The sequence below is a fragment of the Streptopelia decaocto genome (genome assembly GCF_964273445.1).
Source record: "Streptopelia decaocto genome assembly, chromosome: 2".
Taxonomy (NCBI): Eukaryota; Metazoa; Chordata; class Aves; order Columbiformes; family Columbidae; genus Streptopelia; species Streptopelia decaocto.
The window spans coordinates 100830199-100852977 of NC_138655.1; the positions used below are offsets into that span (position 1 = coordinate 100830199).

Sequence of the window (22779 nt, forward strand, 5' to 3'; positions counted from 1 at the left end):
AGGAAATCCCCAAGCAAGCCCTGCCCCATGCAAAGAGGCTAATCCTGTGAGTCTGACCAAGAGACCCATGTACCCAAGCTACCAGGATGACTATGGCAGTTCCTGGGGCAGCATTTAGGTTTTGCACTGTTCTGCAAAATGCAAGCAACCTTACGACAATGTGTGACACAAGCAATTCTTTTGAATTTGTTCATTCTAGCATCAGACTCATCTGCATTGAAGACTGCACAAGCTGTTGAGCAAGTACTGTGCCCAATCTTGTAACTTGAATCTCAATAGATTAAAATCACATGGGGTTTATCAGTAGTAGTCAAAATGTTTATATATTTTGTAAGCCAGGTTCTACAACCACAGGAACAATCACTGAAGATGCTTAGCCAAACAAACAGTATTTCACAGACCATAACAAAGAATCCAATCTATCATCTCTGGTTGCTCTGCAAGAACAGAAGAGAAGACAACATAATTTATACCTACAGTTAGTTAGAGGACAAGTGGTGATCAACCAGAATTCACTGGTGCATTTAACTTATTGGTCTCAAGGACGATTTATCTTTCCCTATTAGCAGCAAATCGTCATAGAACCAAGTGACTTTTTTTTCCTCAGTTGGTTTTAACTCCATGCTATTACCTGGCACTCTGCCTTAGACCTAGAAGCCTTCTGATACTTAACCCAACAAACATGTTGTGCACTATCTCTTGGGCTAATCTGTCAGGGAACTTACTGCCCACTGCAAAGTGAACTTCTCAGATCTCCCAGATCTTCAGTGTATTGGTATTCCCATCCACTCCTCTGTGACTTTGCTCACCCTTTGAAGCAGGCCAAATTCGGGTTGAAGGTCCACCCCACATTTGGCAGGGGAGGGAGGTTTCACCAGCATTGCTTTGTGAAAGTGTAACAAACATCATGTAAAGAGCCTGGAGAAACAGACCTTCTAAATCTCACACCTACCCCCCCCATTGCCTACCATGCAAAACTTCTTCACCTGTGAGCTTTGATGCAACCATGAATTCCAGGTATAACCCGCCTGTTTCTCCTTTGATCACAGTCTACAGTCATTAGCTCATATTTGCTAAATCTCCTATTCTTATTTTCAAGCAACTTCGTCCCTCAGTGTGCCACTGGAATGATCTGCTTACACTTACCAAATGCCTGGGCCAGCTCTATTTCTTTTTGAAGAGTATAGCTGGTTGCAATATGCTCAGAAATACTGTTGAGTGTACATGTCCCTTTCCTCATTTTGTCCTGCTTTGCTATCTTTTGCCATCACTGTGAGACTGTTTCCACCCATGTCTTATTCCAGAGCCCAATTTTCTGCCCTTTTAGCAGAAAATGCCTGAGCAACATTTTCTGCATTCCATGCCTCTACCTTCTCTGAGTACCTCATGACCCTGAGGCATGCTAGGGGAATCCACACCTGGGCTGCTAGGGTGAGCCTTTGTTCCCCACCACACGTTAGTCCCTCTCCTTTCTTCCTCCCATATCTTAGCCAAACCTGCTGCTTCCTGGCTGTCTTATGCCCCTAGACCTGTCCTTGGGAAGCCAAGCTCAACAGCACAAGGCATACGGCTCCAGCCCAGTTTCCAGTGTCTTTCATCTACAGTGCTAGCATCTACATACGCTACCTTCTTTGCTACCTTTATGTCTTCAAGAATAAAAAAATAAATCTTCCCCATACCCTTCTAGCACTCTCCATGTGTTTGGCACCCTTACGACAGAAGATTGCCAGCTCTATTACAATCTTCTAGGAACTCTGGAATGAAAAGCCCCAGTCATTACCTGAGTCCAGCTATGTAGAAAAAGAACTGTTAAAGCTCACGGACAAAACTGAATTAAGAGCATAGCTTGTTTAAATTGACCATGAATTGTAGGATCATATTGGTTGGAAGGGACCTCAGGGAGTTGATGTCCAGTTGCCTGCTCCAAACGCGTCCAGTTAGAGAAGGCTGCTCAGGACTTCATCTAGTTAAGTTTTTAAAGTCTTCATGAAAGATTCTATAACATTTCTGTGCAAACTCATCCTGCATTTCACCACCCTCATGGTAGAAGTTATTTTTTATTTTTCAAGTCATAGTTTCTCATGTTTCAATTTATGTCTATTTCCTCTCTTCCTTCTACAGCACACTCCGGTGCTGTCTTCTCTATACCCTCCCATTAGGTAGTTGTGAACAGCAATAAGATCTCTTATTCTCTCTTTGAGCCTGAAAAAAACCTGAGCCTCTCCATGCAGGTCACATACTCCTGCCTCCTGACCAGCTTGGTAGTCCTCAGTTTGATTCAGTCCAGTCAGGCCGTTCTCATACTGGGGAGGCCACAGCTGGACCCAGTACTACAGAAGCCATCCCTCAAATGCTGAGAGCAGTGATCTGTCTCATTTCTGTCTCCTCTCTTCATGCTCACCGACACAGCACAGTAGGCAGCTGACTGCCTCAGCCACAAGGGTGCACTAACACACATTCAACTTGCTGCCCACCAGGACCCTCTGCCCCAAAGGTCTTTTTACACAAAGCTGTTGTCTAGACAATGGGCTCCAGCCTCTACAGTTGCACTGAAGTTTTTCTGTTCCATGTGCATGGCTTTGTGTAGATTTAGGCTGAAGACTAAAATAATTTCTCATAGTCAGGACTGGAAAAAATGGGAGAGCCATGGGTTAAAAAATTTCATTGATTTCATATGGAACTTTATCAGCTATTTCTTTGTAAAACATTACTTACATTACTTAGTAAGTACTTAGACACCAGCTAGCAGGTAAGATGTAGCACTCCTTAAATGCCTAATACAGTTACCAGAAATACACCTTAAATAAAAATTCATTAATGAGTTATTTCATTGCTATTTCAGTGACATCAATGCAATACCTGTTTAATCACTGCCAACTTCAATATAATATAATTAGAATTGCATAAGCCTTTGAAGGTGAACTGGCTTTCCTAAACAGTCACACAAACATATACTTAATTAGGAACTTTGACATCTATTTATTTGATGCCAACATACGGAATTTAAACACCAACCTAAATCAGTACTTACCCCAGGAGTTACTGCACTGACTGAAGATTTTAATTAATGCTTCCTGAAACAGCATTGATTAATATCCCTTAAGATGAATCTAACTTAGCAGTAAATTCTGAAATCCCTTAAATTGCCTGTTAGAAAAAAAGTTAAGCTCTCTAGGTGCCTTGAATGGACAGAATGTACCTTCCTAACTGTATTGTTTGATAGGTAACTGTCCAACAGATCTCACTACTGTTTTCACCACAGTCTTTTATTTCCTAGAACTCAGATTTATAAAAAATGCTCTCTAGTAAAACATGTAAGCTTACACTACGTACACAATTTTGAAACAGACAGCCTTTTCGTTCCTACCTACTATATAGTGTTATATTAAGAGGAGTTTTTCTTTACAGTGATCATGATTTTTAGTTTAGTTTCTTACAGCTACTTACAAATGAAGCCCTCTAGTACTTTGACTGGGATAAATTCCCTATACTTAAAGAGAATAAATATGGATGTAGCAAAAAGACTGGACACTGGAATAAGCACACATTAGATCCAGTAGAAAGCTAAATCATTTACTAGGTGGCAGTTCCTGGACATGATTTCACAGAAAATAAAGTTGGGAGGGGCAAGCAAAGCAGATATCCACACAACAGTCATGTTTTTCCACTCCTTCCTCTCACTGGGAAGAGCTCCAGAGCAGGCAACAGCAGGCCATACAATGAGGGAGTCTAAACTAATTTACAGAGGATTGCCTGAAACACTAGGAAGATGCTATGTCTTGGTCTGTGCTCTGAAAAAGAGTCTGTCAGTGGCAAAACACATTTTCTATTGTGAAGGAGACCTGTATTTTCCATAGAAGTGCAAAATTGGACACCTTGACTTAAAAAAACAGTAGCTGATGGGGTGGCAGAACAAGACCTAAGTCTAGACTGTACCACAGCCCTACTCTAGAATATTCTGCATATTCAGCAGCAGATTTCACCCATTGTACACAAAGTGTACACCCAGTGTACATAAAGGCACACTCGCCTATCCCTTGGCTGGAAGCTAAAAGGATCCACATGCTGTTACCTGCAACATGGTCCTGTTAACAGCAAAGGATCCACAGGATCCTTGTAGGACCTGGCTTCTCCCAGGATAGCAGCAACATTGTCTCCTTCCCTCTGCTCAAGCAGCTACAGTACTTCCTCCAGAAATCCTGACATAGCAAAGACTAAGAAATCTGGTCTAGAGCTCAGGAGCATACAAAACACAGCGTTTCTAAAGATACCTTTTCTAATGTCTCTGCCACAATGGTCCATGGTTAAATAACAAGTATATAGAAAAAAATTTGCTCATGAACCATCTTCAGAATCCAGGATCTTAATAAAGGATGAGAACAGGCTTCTGCTGGTAATTCAGCATCTATGAAGTCTAAAACACTCAGAAAACAACATTATTTGAACAGCAGTATCTAAGCATTTTATATATATTTATATATATATAATATATATATATTTTTATATATATATTTTTTTTTTTTTAAACCTAGTAGGGGACTGTTTTGACCACGTCATAACTCAAATTACTATTTCCAAACATGGATGAGGTAAGTGAACAGAAAGCAAAATTGATTTGTCTTTTCTGCTGCCATTTGTACACACTGGTAATGATGACATGTTTGGTCACCTTCTAGTCAATGACAGTCTTGAATTGCAAGATTTTTTTTTCAGGTGGAGATTTCCAATTAAGATGTGTTTTGCAATATTTATGCATCTGCAACATGCCATCTTCATCCTCCAAAATATCCTGAAAAAAAAAGTCCAAACTTACTGGCAGTTGAGGTAGTATGACAAAAGGTTTTCAGCTGTCTTTGAAGAACTCTTCAATCTCAGATCATTTCTTGAATTTCTTTGAGTCATCCTGCACTCCACCTGAAATTTTAGGTCAGTTAGGTAACTTTTTGCTGCTGTTCTTCATTTCTGTGGCTTTTGCCATTGGAGATGCATCACTTGGTATTACAAAAGTTTCAGGAGGAAGCAGTTTAAATCGTTTCCAACTTCCGATTTTCAGACTGTTTGCTTTTTGAGTCTCCCTGCCATCTACCAAACTGTCTTGGCAAAGTTTCACCCATCCCCCCGATCTGTAATCCTGTATTTGTTAAATCTAATGCCAACAGGACTTTTAAGTGACATTAGTCCTCAGTTCCTCAAGCCCCGTGGCTCCATACCACTCCTCTTTACAGTCACTGTTGCAACTGAACAGTGGGCAAACAACAATGAAGGGACAATGGGTCAAAATAATACATTTTATTGCCAAGTAGCATTTAAGCAGACATAGTAAAGGGTTTTTCAGATAATGTATATTTCTATTCAGATAGTCATCTGTCCTGTACGTCCGAATCCTGGTAAGGTAGTAGATAATCCTTAATCTCAATGTCCTGGGGAGTCCCTCTTTACTTGCTTCATTCTCCATAGAGCATTCATTTAAAAATCACTTAAAATCCAGGAAATCATACCCCATATTTCAAAATTCAACAAAAAGGACTCCCCAGCCTTCTATTTAAATCTTTATTGTTTCTCTGTGATATCTTTTGACTTTGGAATGCCAAGACAAAGCTTGCAAACAGTTCCAAAGCACTGAAGTTCCAATTTCGATTTGTTTCATGTTTCTAAAGAAAGTAGTTTTATACCAGTAACTTGAAAAAACAGAAGACTTTCAACAAATAATTTAAGTGTTTTAAAACAATTTTACTTTGCTCAATTCATTATGCGGCAGATACTGTACAGAACTGCCACAGAAACACTGGTATTGAAGTCTACTCAGGCATCTTACACAATTTTAGGTTAAACCAAAGCACTGAATATTCAGAGCACTTTAAACATGTTAAACAATATAGACAGGTAATAGCACAGCCCAAATGCCAAAGTACTGCCTATTTTATACACAATTTTAAAAGCACTTCATGAAGTTGCATGAATTTCAACAGATGTCACAATTAATTTCAAAAGATGCTTATTGCACAGTCCTTTTTTCAAATAAATTTACAAGAAACAATAGTATTATTAGGGATGTAGAAAATGAGTAGCATATCAAAGCTTAAGTCTTGGTTCCAGTGATGCCAATAGGATTTTTGCCACTGACTTCACTGATGCAAAGATTTCTTTTATCCACTCATTTTTCTGTTAGATAAATGATAAAGGCCAGCTCAGATTTACAAAATAGCTATTTGAAAAATATTTCCGTGAGCCACATGTGCAATATGAAGATGAGTTATCACAGATATCAAAACTACAGCCTTTAGTGCTATTCCATATGAAAGTTACAGATAAATTGCAGCAAAAGCAAACCAGAACAGAGAGCACCACTGTTAAATTTTGCTGAGTTCCTTCTTAAGGCTATGAAACTGTGTTCTGGGAGGAAAGATATCAATATTTTTGGTATAACTTTCCCGGGTAAATGTATGGTATCATGTTCTTAACCAACCTAGTAAAAATGCATTTCAAAATAAATGTTTCTGTACATGTGACTTGCTTCATAACTACAGATATGCTCCAAAAGCCATAATTTAGAGATATGTAACACACAGTTCTAGAAGAATATTTTAACATTCATGTAGTTAAGAGATTTACTGATGAGAGTTATGACTTCTCAGTATGAACAGATTCAGTAATAAATTTAGTCTCATCTTGAGAAGCTGAAGATTACCTCAGTTTTCTTATAAAAAGCAGTGGCAAACTGGTACTTGACTGCTGAAGTGCATCTCACCAAAGTTAACATTGTTATGTTACAGCTAGTTCCTGTGTTCCTGCTCCGGCAGGGGGATTGGACTAGCTGATCTTTTGAGGTCCCTTCCAATCCCTAGCATTCTATAATTCTATATTAAAATAGCTCTGAGTTTCAAAACCAGAATTAGATTTTGTCTGGCCACAACTGAGCTGGCACTTGTCTGCAAGCACTGGAACCGATACACTCCTCACAATGAAGGGATTGAAGAAATACATTTCTAGAAAGATGCTCAGCAACTTATTTTTCAGCTGAACTTAGCAAAGCAGTACACCTTGTAGAATCAAACATTAATCTGCTTAAGAAATTAGGGCAATACAAGCCATGTAAATTTATTTTTCATTTCTGTTCACAAAATGTTAGACAAAAAAGGTAAAACCAACTTAAACCACTACATGCAAATTAAAAGCCTGAACACTCCTGAGGGTTGAGAATCCTTCTGGTAACTGTTTTAGCTGAAGCATATGCATTTCAAATGTTTAGAAACATGTAAGACTGCTTAATATTTTATGTGAAATAATAAGCTCCTACAAAAATAGGCAATAACAGCATGCATTTTTATTTTCAAACATTTGGGGGGGACAGATACAGTCTCTGTGAGCTTGCTGCTCATTCTTTCATATTTCACAAGCTGTTCAAGATGTAATGTAGCCACAGAATGCTTCACAGTTAAGGCTCAGGATCGCATTTAACTCTCGGTGAACCTAAGCATGGATAACTGACTTCCATTTTCTTGGGAACAAATATTACACTACACCATAGTAAGCTGACTGAAAAACAAATCGACAACAGATGACAAGTCTTCTGCTAGATCAGTTTCTTCATTATCCTAAGTCTCCTTTAGCAGCAGCCTCTTATGCTGTACAGGGGACTTGCCTCTAGTACTACACGTAGCCAGCCACAAGGAACAAGAAACGAAAGTGCATCAGATTTACTGAAGTTATTCATTCAAAAAACATCCTCCTCAAGTGAACAGACATTAGCCATATTCAGAGCTGTGCCACCTCTTCTGATCTCCTCTCCCTACTCACCTACCTTAAGTCATCTGGAAACAATTCACCATCTATGATACCACTTTGGTGTCCTTCACTGTTTAAAAACATCATCCCATTTTGTTTATGGCACTTCACATAAAACAAAGATGTTCCAATATCAAACAGTTTAGACAGATGTTCTTATAAGTTTTACAAATGTTGTTCCAAATTCATAACATACTTAAAACAAACTTCATACATTCACCTTAAGCTTGCATAGTACAGAAAAAGATTATAAACCCCCACCAAAACCATGCAAAAAAAAAAAAACCATCAAGCTAGTGTACCTAAATGCAAATGAAACCAAATAGAACACCAAAACTATATATAAAGTCTAAGTTTGTTCAAGGTCTTGAATAACAAAGTATTAATAATTTTATGGTGGTGTGTTTGGGGGGGGTGGTTTTTGTTTGTTTGGGGTTTTTTTTGGTGGGGTGTTGGGTTTTTTTGTGGGGTGGTTTTTTTTTTTTTTTTTTTTGGTCTCCCTTTTTTTTTTTTTTTGTCTTCCCCCGCTGCCCACATCATATTTGAGATAAGGTAAAGTAAGTCTTAATTCCCCACCTTCCCCAAATCCTGGTTCTTCAGATACTAAAGGAAGTCTGTGCTCTTAATGGGCATTTAGTGTAAATATTCATGCTTAGACTAAATTTTATATTTCCTTCCATGTAGAAGAGTAACTCAAATCCCCAAATTTAGCACATTAACACAAAAGTTAATTAATAAAATACAAAAACACATCAAGAATATTTCCATCAGTGTTTTGATACAGATTATTTCTGATCCATTATAAGTTTGGTGAGATATTTCAAAATAAATCTTTGAGATTTATCATTGTTCTTACTACCGCCAAAAATATATTTGATTACCAGTTCTCTCACTTTAAAGGCATCAATGGAAATCTACATCATTCTGACAGCACATTATTAAAAAAATTGCACCAAACCCAGGTTTAAAAAGCTATGCTACTGTATTATGCAGTTACACAAACTGTAGAAATGCATAACTTTTTAAATTATCGCAATCCATCTAACATTAGATGTTAAATCATGAATATGCCCAACAACTGATCATTTGACAGATAACCAAAAAGCCTCCTCACACAATAACTTAGTATCTTCACCTCTAAGCTTTTATACCATAATTCTATATCAATTATTTCAATCCTGGACGTCAAAGTAGTCAATTACCGGCTCTTCTTTTAATGGCTTGGATAAACCACTGTTTCCACTACCTCTGAAATGATAAGAATATCAGATGTCACTTACTTGCATGAAAAACAAGATACAAAGTAAACTTAAATCACCAACTCCCATAATGTCTCAGTGTACACATGAACACTGCATTGGTAAATGGCATGCATTTCTAATTTATGTTTTAATGGAAGTACCTTAACGCTCCTGAAAGCCTTTGTTAATTGATTTTTGGAAAAAACATATACTTTATTAAATTAATGTACACCAATATGTGGCTGAATTGAAACAATTTGTTTTGTGGTTTTACCAGAAAATACCATTTACTGGTAACATTTATTACAAAAACAATACTTTGCTGAAGACTAAATGCTCAGCATGCCTTTTTAAAAGAAAGAGTGAAATAAATACTGCTAAAGTGAGTTGATCTAATCTGCTCGCTTTTAAAAGCAAGAGTAACAAAAAAAATATGGTAATATCAAATTCAAACACTGCAAATATTTTTTTTTTATAAGACAGTATTAGACTTTGCAGAAGATTTTGTAGAATTGAGCACTTCTAGAAATTACAAATAAATGGCTAAAACCCTTTTTAAATTTAGTGTTGCCACATAACCACCTTTTATTAGGGTCACTGAAGACAGGAATCCCACAGAAGTGAGTGGCAATAAGGACTAACAACCTTTTTAAAATTCACATTCAGTTACATCATGAGCAGTCATTTTAGTCATGTTTTGCTCTAGATGCTTAGTTCTGAAACAATTTACATCTTCTCAGAACAGCCTACTTTGTATTCCAGCAGCACCTTAAACATCCAAAGCTACTGCAAAATTAAGCTCTCCCTTTCTGCAAATGATACTTCACAGAACACAATTTCAAATGCTAATTTGGAAATAACTTGGGTGGAAAAGTTCTGAAAAGTAAACTTGAACAAAGAATAAGCCATCCATTATTTTAATTCATAACTATGAGATTCATAATTCATAACTATGAGATGACAACAGGTAACTGAAGTTGGCAGGTCATACAAAGTAAAGGCTGTTCTATGAGACTATTCACCGAGAAGCCTTATATATCCCATCTGCAGTAGTTTTCACTGAGAAAAATGGTAGTTCACCTTCAGGTAACTGTGTAGTCGTATCTACACAAGAAAAATACATTTACTACCTGTCTTACTGGCATAAAATGATTTGGACATTACTCTTTTACACAGAACAGTTAAAGGTAAAAAAATCCCAAAGTCTCCAAAACAGTTCTCTTCCCAACTACCTAATCTTTATTAAAAAAATGAAAAAAAACCCCTCCACGCTATTTGTTACATTACTACTCCTATACCACATAGCAAATCCTACATTTTCTTAGCACTTCATTTCAGGTTTACTTCTGTGGAAAAAAAAAAAAAAAAATAGTGCAGGCTGCTAGCTCCAAACCTGTGTGTGGGTTGTGAAAACAATGCAACAGATAATATAAAGTTGAAGCTCATGAACACCCGGGTAACAGAGCACAAAATTGAGAATACTGTTTTATAAACAAATTCCTTACCTATCTGTTTGTTTGTAATGAGGAATAGGAGGTGGAGGCCTGCTCTGCAACTCTTTATCTAGCACAGAAGCTAAGGTGTTGCTTGGACAAATGGATTTCCCTCTAGAGAAATAAAAGAAAGGTTATTTGCCCTTCAAGAGGAAATTCTGGTGTCATATTTGCATACTTAAATCACCTATTAAAATATTCAGTTTTCCAACCACTGAGACCAATAGTGTGAAGAGCCCATTTTCATTACAAAGAACAATATATACAGTATTCTAAATGTCTCTTGATTGCTGTCTATAAAAGATGCAGAAGCAGCTTACAAGATTTGAATGTTGGTGCCCAGACTCCTTCCTTTCTGCATGTGAAGTGCACAGCTCATTTCTACTATGAAGTGTACAACATGACCAACTGTTAAAATACCAAAAATGCAATACTTGCCTCTGGGGCAAATAAGCTGAATAAATTAAAATTCTTAAACCTTGTCAAAGTCAATTTCTTACCCATCTTGCACTTTCCTCTAAACCCAAGCTACTGACGTTTTAAGACCCAACTACTTCTGGTACACTAAATTGGATTGCTTTTGTATTTCTATCTGAATGGTTTATATTGGATATTGGAAAAATTGTCTTCACCGAAAGAGTTGTCAAAGCACTGGAAGAGGCTGCCCAGGGAAGCAACTGAGTCACTATCCCTGGAAGTGTTTAAAAGATGTGTAGACATGGTGCTTAGGAACATGGTTTAGTAGTGGACTTCACAGTGTTAGGTTAACAGTTGGACTCAATGGTCTTAAGGGTCTTTTCCAACCTAAACAATTCTATGATTCTGTGTCAACCACTAAATAATGTTTCCTCCTTGTTTATTTTATTCATCTTTTTTTTTTTAAGTGCTTAATGCAATAGAGTACCTTCGGGATGTCATCAGAACTTCTGTCAAATTGGAAGTGAAAGTTATTCCAGATACCAGAAAGGCTGCAGAGACAGTTAACTTGTTAAGTAAAATGACCTTGTACCTGCAGATCAAGTACTGGAATGTGTCCAGAAAAACTTATAGAAGCCAAAGAATAAGTCTGTTTCCTCAGAGCAACTCTGCCACTGGACTGTACAGTTTTTGCCTTCTGTGATGCAGCTGCCATGATCTGATAAGGGTGTTCCATGTAACTACAGGGGTTTTAATTTCTTCAGGTCTTCGTTCCTACTGGTCTTGTGTAGCCTTCAACTAGATAATCACTCCTCAACTGTCTCTAGACTGACCTCATTAAAAGAAAACAAAATCCTATGTGAAGAATAATAGAGAACACCTTGATGAGACTATGGCAGGATGTGGTTTTCTCAGCGAGAATAATGTGCAGAGACTCTGAAACCTTCTTGAAAAGCACTCTTGTTTGTGAGGAGAGACATACCCTATTCATGCTCCTGGAAGGAGGAGGAAAAGGATGGGTCTTACAGGGATGACTGTTCACAAAAACAGCTCCAGGATGTCTCAAGCCCGTACGAGCTGCTTAAATACTGGTCACTACATAACAACTAGCAGACACCCATTAACAGGTTATAAGCACCACATTTATTCATAGGAGGAAGAAATTAAAATGATTAAAAGACTCAAAACACTGACAGGTACAGTCAAGTGCATGTGTTGACTTGGAGAGGAAAGCCTTCCCCTTTTCACCATACCAGTCTGGACATTACCTTTGAACCTGTTTCAGAAGAAATCTGGTATTGCAACTGCTCGAAAGACGGTGACTGCAGAGATGACCAACAGGGAAGCACAGAGAAGGGCACTTGCAAAGATTCACTCAGAGACTTACACTTCAAACGATACCAGAACTGTAATTCAGATCAGCCTTGACAGTCAATACTGGGAATACACTTTATGTGGTTAGACACTGGCAATGCTGTACGTCAGTGATTCTAATGAAGCTAATATGATCAGCTCTTACTGAGGTGGTGTAATGATTATGGAGGCAGGGACTGAGGACAAAGCAGATTTGTGGTGTTTGTTTGCTTCTAGATATTTCAAAAAGGAAGAGTGGTCTCTTTGCCTAGCATCATTTTGAATTATCCATACTCGGAGGAGCCCATAATAGAAATCTGTAGGGAATACCGAGAACAGGATGAAACAAAATTAATCAAACCATTTGGACTTTCTGGTGACTTCTAGCCCCTGGACTTGAAGAAACTACTGTGAAATAATAAAAAATATCATCCTTGAAACTGAGCTATCACTTGTCTGTGGCTTCAGTGCTTTCTATGCCTTTAAGAAGGGGCAAATACAAAACCAATAAAAAGCAGCTTTGGATTAATCCACTGAAATAAGAAACACTGCTACGTATCTCTGGAGATGTTTAAAAGGCATATAGATGAGGTTCTTAGGGACGTGGTTTAGTGTTAGAGTTAGGTTATGGTCGGACTCTATGATCCTGAGGATCTCTTCCAACCAAAATGATTCTATGATTCTTAGTAGACCATTCAGTGTCTGTAAGAGTGGCAGAGATCCAATAGCAGCATGTGTGTTCTGCACAGTACACTGTTGCCTGACCAACGCAAGGGAAGGACAAAGTGTGCAATCTCTTCTAAAACCACAGGGGAAGACCTCCCATTCTCAAGACGCAAGATACATACTTGTCTTTAAAGCATAGTCATCTAATTTCTCATTCCAAACCCCAACCACATCTACTTCTTTTTCTAAAATAAGCCTTTTCCAATATAATATCTTTTCTCACCTTCCTTTACTAGAAATGAAATGAGTATCTTAAACTGTTTCATGGAAACAGAAAGGGGTACCAAAGTGGTGTTGCATCTCTCTTGGAAGAAATCAAGATTGTCACTAAGCTACCAACCCATGAACAGGCTCAGGAGCAGATCATGGCACTCTAGTAGCACAGAAGGTTACTGTTTGTTTTATAACTACAGTCAATATCTACAGTTGAAAACAACCGGTTGTCAAAGAATCACAATTTGACAGTGCTAAATTAAATATGCTGCTCAGTGTGCAGCAGAAGCAAGGAAGCCTTAATACCTGATCTGGGAAGCCTTCCCATACTATGTCTCCAGTGCAATCACCTGGCTTTTCCAACAGCTATATTCCCTTCACGTCCTTCTCTAATAATTGCCTTCTGCGGGTCTTCTCCAAATATTACCAGTTTTGCTTAAAAATGCCTTAAATTTGCAGTAATTCCAGCTCCCACTTTGTCCATTAACTAAAGAGGGAGTATACTCTGTGGCAGGTTCAGACAGAGAGAGGAGAAATAAGTTCCAATACCAGATATTTTCAAAGAAGGTGTAAATTTAAGTATAGCTTCTCAACTCAGTAATTAATTTTTGTAAAACTTCATGATATTTATTATCTTCGATCCATCTATCAAATCTAGCTGATGGCAATAAGACAAAAGGTTATTGCCAAGATGAGTGGAAAACAGCCTTGCAAAAATATTTTCTTAGCTTTTTTTGTTTCTAATTGTGTTTTCTTCTCTGAAGATTTACTTGACCAGTGGAAATAGGAACCTACGAAACAATCAATTTAAAAACTGCTTTAAAAAAATTCTTCTGGAAGTTACTGCGTGTTGCAAATTGCACTGTAAAAAAACTTGATCAAGTGATAAAAACATCCAATTATTTAAACTATAGTTAATAGATTTGAAAAAAAAATAATGCATTACATACTTCACTGCAGTGATAACAACATTACGCTTTGGTTCATTGTCATAGCTCACACTTTCAATGCCATAAACCTGAGCTAATTCATGGATGATTCTGCGGTGATCTCTGTTCATTGGTGGGTAACAATGGCTCTTCTTTGTATGCTTGCCCTGAATTCAAGAGAAAAGGTTAAAGAAAAAAATGGTGAAGCTTTCCTTTAAGGGGAGGCAGAGGAAATTAAAAAAGGAAGTGCTTCTACCTCTAAAATTTTGCCACTATGACAAAATCAGTACCACAAATACCTCAGTATTGACAGAAAACTTATCTAAAAATGTCCATTTATTTCCCAAAAAATTAAATTACATGTTCTTTGTTGTTCCTATCACCTCAGAATATGCATACACACACAAGTTTGAAATACAAGCTCTGAATGTATCCATTCTACTTACAGCCCCAAGAAGCAGCATAAAATTATTTTTTCTGAATTTTTAGTTTTCAGAATGATCTGCCAATTTTGAATCTGATCTGATTTTATTTCTCAGACTGGCTTTGCAATACACTTGTTACAGATAGCTACAAAGATTTCATATTTATTTATCACCTCCCTCTCCCAAAGAAGCTATTTATCTGCAAGATCTGCCATGTAATGGCATCAATAGACTTTTATTAAATAAAAAACAAAATTGTAGTTTTGATTTCAATTAACGAAGACTGATAATGCTTGATTACGCACTGATTGCTATGTAAACAGTACAAGAACAAACAAAAAAGGAGGGTCCTATGAGCCCTGTCCTAATGGGATGGGCAAGTTTTTAACAGCAAATGCAGATGAGGATGTGACACACAGTGCTTCACTCTGCTTCAGGGACTCAAGACATTGCTTCAGCTTTTGCCTTGGTTGTCACCAACAAAGTCTTCTAGGTCTTTGGATCTATAGAGAGGGTTCAAGGGGAAGACAAACTACCAGCAGTGGAACAAGTTTGAGTCAGGGATTTCTAGAGAACCACAGAATACCAGGTTGGAAGGGACCACAAGGATCACATGGTCCAGCCTTACTTAGGCAAAATGCACAGTCTAGACAAGATGGCCCAGCACCATATCCAGCTGAATCTTAAAAAGTGTGTAATATTGGAGAATCTACCACTTCCTTGGGGAGATTTTTCCAGGTACATGAAGGAGAAGAAACTCCTCAGTAGTCGGCATGGCTTCACCAAGGCTTCACTGATGTGATAAACTTCTACCAGGCACATCACTTCATCACAGATGAGGGCAGGGCAGTGGCTACTGTCTACCCGCCCTTCAGTAAGGCCTCCTTGTCTCCCATAAGAGCCTCACAGCCACTTAAGCTGTTGCTGTAGGGGCTGGATGACCAGACAGTGAGGTGGACTGACCACTGACCGAATGGTTGGGTCCTAAAGGATGGTGATGAGCAGCAGAAAGTCTAGTTGGAAGCCAGTAACCAGCAGTGTACGTACCCTGGGGGGAGAGGAGGAGGGCTGCGTACTCAGTCCAGTCCTCTTTAACATCTTCATGATGTTCTTTATTAGTGATTTAAATGATAGGGCAGAACTTACCCTCAGCAAGTTTGCCAGTGACACAAAGTTGGGAGGAGTGACTGACAGGGCAGAAGGTTGTGCCATCATCCAACATGAGCTTGACAGACTGGAGAAATGCACTGTCAGGAGCCTCACCAAGTTCAGCAATAAGTGCAAAGTCCCACACCTGGTGAGGAACAACCCAACACAACAGTATATGTTGGGGGCCACCCAGCTGGAAAGCACCTGGGCAGAAAAGGACCTGGAGGTCCTGGTAGACATCAAGTTGAACACGTGCCAGCAACATGCCCATGTGGCAAAAAAAAGCTACCTGGTATCCTGGGCTGTGTTAGGCAAAGTAATTTCAGCAGGCTGAGGGATGTGCTCCTTCCTCTCTGCTCAGCACTGGTAAGACTACACCTAGAGTCCTGTGTCCAGTGCTGGGCTCCCCAGTACAGGAGAGACATGGACATACTGGAGAGAGTCCAGGGAGGGCCACAAATATGATTAAGGGATTGGAGTGTCTCGCCATTGTGAAATGCTGAGAGAGTTGGGACTGTTTAGTCTGGAGAACACTCAGGGGGATTTCATCAATGATACTTCATCAAATATCTGAAGGGAGGGTGTAAATAAGATACAGACTGGCTCTTTTCCATGGTGCCTAGTGTCAGTACAAAAGGTCACAGTCACAAATTGAAACACAGGAGGTTCATACTGACCATCAGGAAACATTTTTTTTACTGTGAGAATGACTGAGCACTGGCACAGGTTGCCCAGGGAGGCCTTTTCATCATTGGAGATACTCAAAAGCCATCTAGAAATAGTCCTGGGCAACTGGCAGGGGGTTTAGACAAGATGACCTCTGGAGGACCCTTCCAACTTCAAAGATTCCATGATTCTGTGAAACAACTATAGCATCGTGTTGAAAGGCACAAGTCAATCTACTGTTACCAAATGGGCTCATGTGCAGAAGCATAGGAAGTTTGTAAGCAATGTGAATAATGTCGATCTAGAATGGGCATCTAAACAGAAAACAGAAAATCAGGATTCTAAACATTTCAAGAAGGAATTTAACAGCCTTGTGAAAGTTGATATGTAAGTAAATAGATAATTTTTAGGGACAGAACATTCAGACTGTCACAGAACTCCTCAGGTAACCACAGGGCTTGCCTACTGAAGACTTCATGAATAAAGAATGATTTATCTGCATTTGCATTACAATATATGGATACCAAGCTTCAAGGTTTATCACTTGCCTTTGGTGCTCAGAAAGAAATATGTTCCCCTTTGAAATATAATTTTACTTCTGGGGACTTCTTGTACCTTATGAAATAGCAATTGCCAACACAGCCTGAGGGGCAGCATGGTACAGAACTGATCTTTGAGATACTGGGTCTAACTCATCCTGATCATGATAAAAGCTTAATAACTTAGTAATTCTCCTTTTAGGTCAGACAGGGAAAAGATGGCCATTCCTGTTTTTCATGTTTTCATTCTCTTCTGCAATGTAGGGTCATGATTTAACAAATAGTACATTACTGCTGACAGCTAAAGCATTGGAAATGCTCTTGAGCTCTCTGGTTCTCTTGTTTTGTCACTAATTTCATGTCACTAATTCATTGTATATTGCAAATTCAAGACCTGTGGCTGCCCAGTTTTTACCATACATCACATAACTTGGTTTTATATTAGTATAGGCATATACATTGGTATGCACGGTTATCATGTATATACAGGCCTGAACATTATTAGACATAGATGGCCCACTTCCAGAATTTCATTCTAATGTGGAAAACAACAGGCAAGAACATTAGACAGGCAGACAAACACAAAGATTAAGAAACTTCATACATAAAAAGAAGGAATAAAGTTAACTAACTGTCCTCAGAGGGCAAAGGGAAGGAAATTAATGCTTTCTACCGAAGCTTTCTTGAGCTAAGGGCAACTGAGTATAGTATGGTTTATACTGTCCTTTGAACCATACCTCATTAATGACCTCATTAATTTTTATAAATATGTAAAAGTGTGAGTGTCAGGAGGATGGAGCCAGGCTCTTCTCAGTGACAACCAATGATAAGACAGGGGCAATGGGTGCAAACTGGAACATAGGAGGTTCCACTTAAATATGAGAAGAAACTTCTTCACAGTGAGGGTAACAGAACACTGGAACAGGCTGCCCAGGGAAGTTGTGGAGTCTCCTTCTCTGGAGACATTCAAAACCTGGCTGGGCACATTCCCATGTAACCTCATCTATATGTTCCTGCTCCAGCATGGGGATTGGACTAGATAATCTTTTGAGGTCCCCTCCAATCCCTAATGTTCTGTGATTTTGTGTGATTCACACATACTGGGTCAGGCATGGTGCAGCAGAAAGCCAGGACTGTGCTAACCTGGCAGGCCTCAAGGCAGAATTCTGCTTTCACTGAAAAACCTATGATTGTGTCTGGGATATAAACCTGGCTAGATATACTGGAGTCTGCCAAACAGCTGCAGCTGAATCCCAGTCTCCTTAGAGGAGGACTACCTTGCATCCTGGCAAATGCAGGAAGGTATCCACAAATCAGTAAGAAAGTTCCACTATAGGGATCAGAAGAACCTAAGCTTTTCTCCTCAAAGTCTGAATCTTTAAACACCCATCCTTGACTTTATTAATGGAGATACAAAAATTAACAATAAATCCACTGATGCAAAGCATTGATGCAATGATGCCTAGCACTGATTGAATCTTTAAATAAAGCCTGTCTGTCACTGAAGTGATCATGAACTACTCTGTCTCCTGAATTTTTTTTCTAATTATAATTAAAATGTCCACCCTATTGGAGCTCAAACAAATGTAGTGTCACCTAATAACTATTAGTATTAATAAAGTTAACTGTTTCTCATAATTAAGTCATACAGAATATCTGAATACTGACCTTATTCACGGCTTCCACAAGCATTCTCATTTCCTTCTCAATGTCACTGACAAATTTTAAATCCTTCCTGCAAGAACAGCATTCTAGGTAAATGAGGCAAGAGAGTGTACAAAGATATAGTATCTTCATGTTTTGTAACATTATTTTCAACAAGAACAAAATGAAAGAACTCAATTGACTGAAGCAGAAGCAGGAGTGAGAGCACATTTTGATTTATATATGACACTATTTACATTTTTAAAGTGTAAGTATGTCATCACTATTACAAAAATAATGCATTATTTTCCCTTCAATCCTTGGAACCCAGCATAAAATTCTATGATACAACTCCACCGTAAGTTGCCATTTCAGTGTTTTTAAATTACTTGTAATTAAGGCAATTCACTTAATTAGAATGTATGATTAGACACAAAAATGAGGATTAGGTAAACAGAGTGGAGGTCTTTTCCAAGACAGAGCAAAAGTACACTGACTTCAGACGTCAACTTTTCTAGCAATAAAAGCCAAAGAAGCAGCATAAGGCTACTTGCAAGCGAAGTGTTCCTGATATGAGATACTAAGGATTTTTAAATTTTTTACCTTGCTTTATCACAGTAGGTCAAGTGTTTCACATAAGGGTGAGCTTTGTGTTCTGTTCTAAAATAAGCAGATAAACTAACTCCAAAAGTAAGGTCGTTGTTTGTTAGGACATCATCCCCAAGAGGAAAAAAGGCTACCTGGAGATTTCATATCTCAAACCTGTTTAGTAGTAAATAACCTTGTTTCTTCAAAAATACCACAAAATACCAAAAATATCACAACACCACCTTATGAATGATGTCAGAATTTCATCCATCAAGAAATGCCTACCAAAACAGGCAGTACCATCTTTAGTAGATACCCTACCAAAGTTCTGGATGCTGAAGTGTGTGTACCTTGAAAAGACCCAGTGGATTCAAGAAAGCATGCAAAATGGGAATATTGAGTAGCTCAGCTCCCAACATCACTTGATCACTGGTACGATGGACTCAGCTCATCACTGGAAAACCGCCCAGGTTTTGCAATAGTGGATGGGCATGGCATGTAGTTGTCAGAACTCCTGGATCTTCAGTGGCAAAAAGCATTACATTGGGAGAATTGCAAAAAGGACCTGGACTTGTACAGTTAAAAAGAACGGAGCCTCCAGACACCTAGGCTATGAAATACAGAGTCAGCCCGTACAGCATGAGGCTTTGGAAAGAATACGACAGCAATAGTCTCAGGTTAAAACAAAGCAAAACCCAAAAAACACCATCACCACCACCAAAAAACAACCAAAACCACTGATACCTTCAGGATGATCTTAACTCCATGGAGTCAGAAAGCAAATGCTACACAGAGTGCCAGTCATGAACACTCAAATTTCAAGGTGAAGTGATCACAGGAGGCAAGAAAAAAATTGAACCAACAATCCCATGAGACAGTCCACAAGCACCTGATGTGTAATATTTAAAAACCTACTGAGGAACCAGCTCACTGACTGGAGGATATGTTCAAAAACATCAACTCTTCAAGAGCCTATAAAAACAGAGTTATCAACTGGAAGTCAAAAGTGAAATCAACCAGGTGGGAGTTCTTTCAGAAATACTTAGGCTCTCAGCTTCAGGAAAACCCAAGATAGTCAAGACTGAAATACTCAAATAGGAAGATAAAACAGAAAGCATACTATGCTGGAGACAGGGCCAGGGATTGATTGGTGGCAGCAGAAAAAAAAAAATATTAAGATAATATTATTTCCCTATAGGAAAAGGTGAGATGGATTGGAGTAGATGAACTGTACAGAAACTAATTTCATGGGCAACACCTAATATCCCTAGTTCCAATAACTCTCTATGGAGTAGAGGCAGGACCTTACTCCCTGTTGCTTGTAACATACTACACAATGGCAGAGTTATGGCTACTGATACATGCATTCAAAAGTGAGGCAAGTGTTTCATGTGTACTTTGTACCTCCCGAATCTTTCATATAGAAGAACTACAGACCATTCAGACAGGAACAAAGGGCAGGCCAATGTACATGGTGGGAGAGACAAAACAATTGCTGTTCCTTTGGAATCATCAAAAAGATTCTAAAAGATTCTAAGAGAGCATAACTTGGATTGACGAATGTTTAAGGAAATTACAGACTTTAGTATTCCTTAATCTGAAATTTTCCTTTGAAAGAGGTGTCATCAACAAATATCTGGATTGTCCTAGACTGTTCTGGCTGTGTCAATAAACAACTGAGGCAATCCAATGGGAAGATGCATCTTCTGTATCTACATGTTCAGAGTGAAGAATATTCCTTCAGGCTGTTTACTCCTCTGCCACTAAGGCTGACAAAGCACAAACAGGATTTTCTTTACAGCATCAAACTTCCCTTTGAGATCACCAAATGAAACAGAAAAGAAAAAATAGTCTCTTTTTAACAGGGTGAAGTCTTTCCTTTCCAAATTTGGGAGTAAGCCTCATTAGACTGCCATGACATAAGAGGAAGGGAGTGTCAGGTCAACATGCAAGGAAATATACTCTTTATTCCTAGCTATACAGAGGAATTAACCCACGCTTCACTGAACGGCAAAAAGAAGCCTGCAGTTGCCAAGAAACACTGGCAAGCTTGACTATTAGCAAAGGTCTCAAAAGGCCAACAGTAATGGAAGCCATCTGTTAAGGAAGAAAATGAAGCCTATTGTAAACCATTTCACAAGATGGAAAAAAATAAACCTCTGCAGGTTCAGTAGTTTTCTGTGTATGATCCTGATCAGATACCTGGGTGAGCAAGGACAGTAAGAACTGGCTACTGCTTATTTCTCACCTGTAGTTGTCTCTTAGTTCTGGTCTCACAGTTTTAGGCTGCTTGTTTTGGCATTTCATTAGCTTGCTCATATCCTGTTTGAGGAATTTCATTTGTGGTTGTCCTGAGCTGGGATTCGCTTGTATATTTGTTGTTTAAGAAAGCTACAAAGGTGTCCTGCCTCTAGCCCTGTACACTGCTCCTGTTGCCACATCACACACAGGAGTGCTTGGCTCTGCCTTCATTGCCTACAACAGCATGTAGAGTGTTAATCCTTGGGAAGACTTGCTAAGAAGATGCCTATGAAGGACCCATCTCCCTCTCCGTGTCTCTAGACTTAACCATTTGATCCAACATTTCCCTGGTCCATACAACTGCTGTGGGGTCTTGCACAGCCAGTGACAAAATAAGGAAATTCTCTTCTGTGTAGCTCCATGTGGCCAGATATTCCAGATGTCCTTCTCCAGTAGTCTTAATTCATCAAAGAGCAGCCTTAACATCATCTCATGCAGAGACTTCTAACTTCTTGTCAGATTCTGACAAATGTATCAGCAAGATCAGCATGGAGCCGCATTACAATGCTATTTCTGGTCCTCCTTTCTCCTGTCACCCTCCTACAAAGGAGACATATTATCCTGGAATGCTTCCACTTGCTCATCTTATTCCTGTTACCTAGAGTTGTACTGCACCCTGGAGATTTAGGGTTTTGTAATTAAAGATTACAGCTCAAAATCAGGAGCTTTCCCAAGTTTTCTCATTTCTGTATATGCTGGGGTTTTTTTCAGCCCTAGCTTCACAGATCAATGGATTGCCTAAACAAGATAATAACACAGCATTCTACTAATGGTTTTGGCAGCTACCTTCTTCTTCAGGCAGTGACCCTCAATGCACAGGAAGGTGGCTGTCATATTTCTCATAGTTCTGACATCCCATACATAGATGTATAAATTAAGCTCTGCAGAAAACCACAAGCCTTGAACTCTTGCGTTACTGAAGGGATCTGCTCAAGCAAGAATAAATGCATCTGTCAAAACTTATACAGAATGCTGAGCTACCTGAAAAAAACACTGTAACAGATCCACTTTGTAGATCATGCCATTGTGAGGGAAAACCTAGATCTTTTCCAAGACTGCCAAGAAGAAAGATCATCAAGAGTAGCCAAGGAAGTTCATAAAGCCACAGCTTTACAAATTGCAGATTGCTGCTCATGTAAAGAGAGAGATGTTAATATAGGGAGAAACTAATTTATCTTGAAGACTAGATAAATAAAATCCAATAATTCAACGTGCAAAGTCATTGACTTCAGGACTAACTAAAACTTTTGCTTCAACCTGTGAATCAGTAAGAATAGCCTGAGTGTACTAGTTTACCATGAGTTACCATT

General features: G+C 38.7%; 1 protein-coding gene across 8 annotated transcripts in view; it reads right to left on the minus strand.

Annotated features, from left to right (window-relative positions):
* Positions 1–7302: 7302 nt before the first annotated feature.
* NFX1 (nuclear transcription factor, X-box binding 1) overlaps positions 7303–22779 on the minus strand; it is a 62103-nt gene continuing 46626 nt past the window's right edge. For 2 of the 8 annotated variants that reach the window (XM_082044757.1, XM_082044758.1), the window contains exons 21-24: positions 18605–18671; positions 14179–14324; positions 10532–10633; positions 7303–9033 (exon numbers count right to left, since the gene is read on the minus strand). In XM_082044757.1, the coding sequence (XP_081900883.1) occupies positions 8958–9033; positions 10532–10633; positions 14179–14324; positions 18605–18671 (391 nt within the window). In that variant the 3' untranslated portion in view covers positions 7303–8957. Of the gene's footprint in view, positions 9034–10531; positions 10634–11528; positions 12607–14178; positions 14325–18604; positions 18688–19183; positions 19241–22779 lie in introns of those variants that run through there. The other 6 variants (XR_014183254.1, XR_014183253.1, XM_082044760.1 and 3 more) reach the window with 6 other exon arrangements.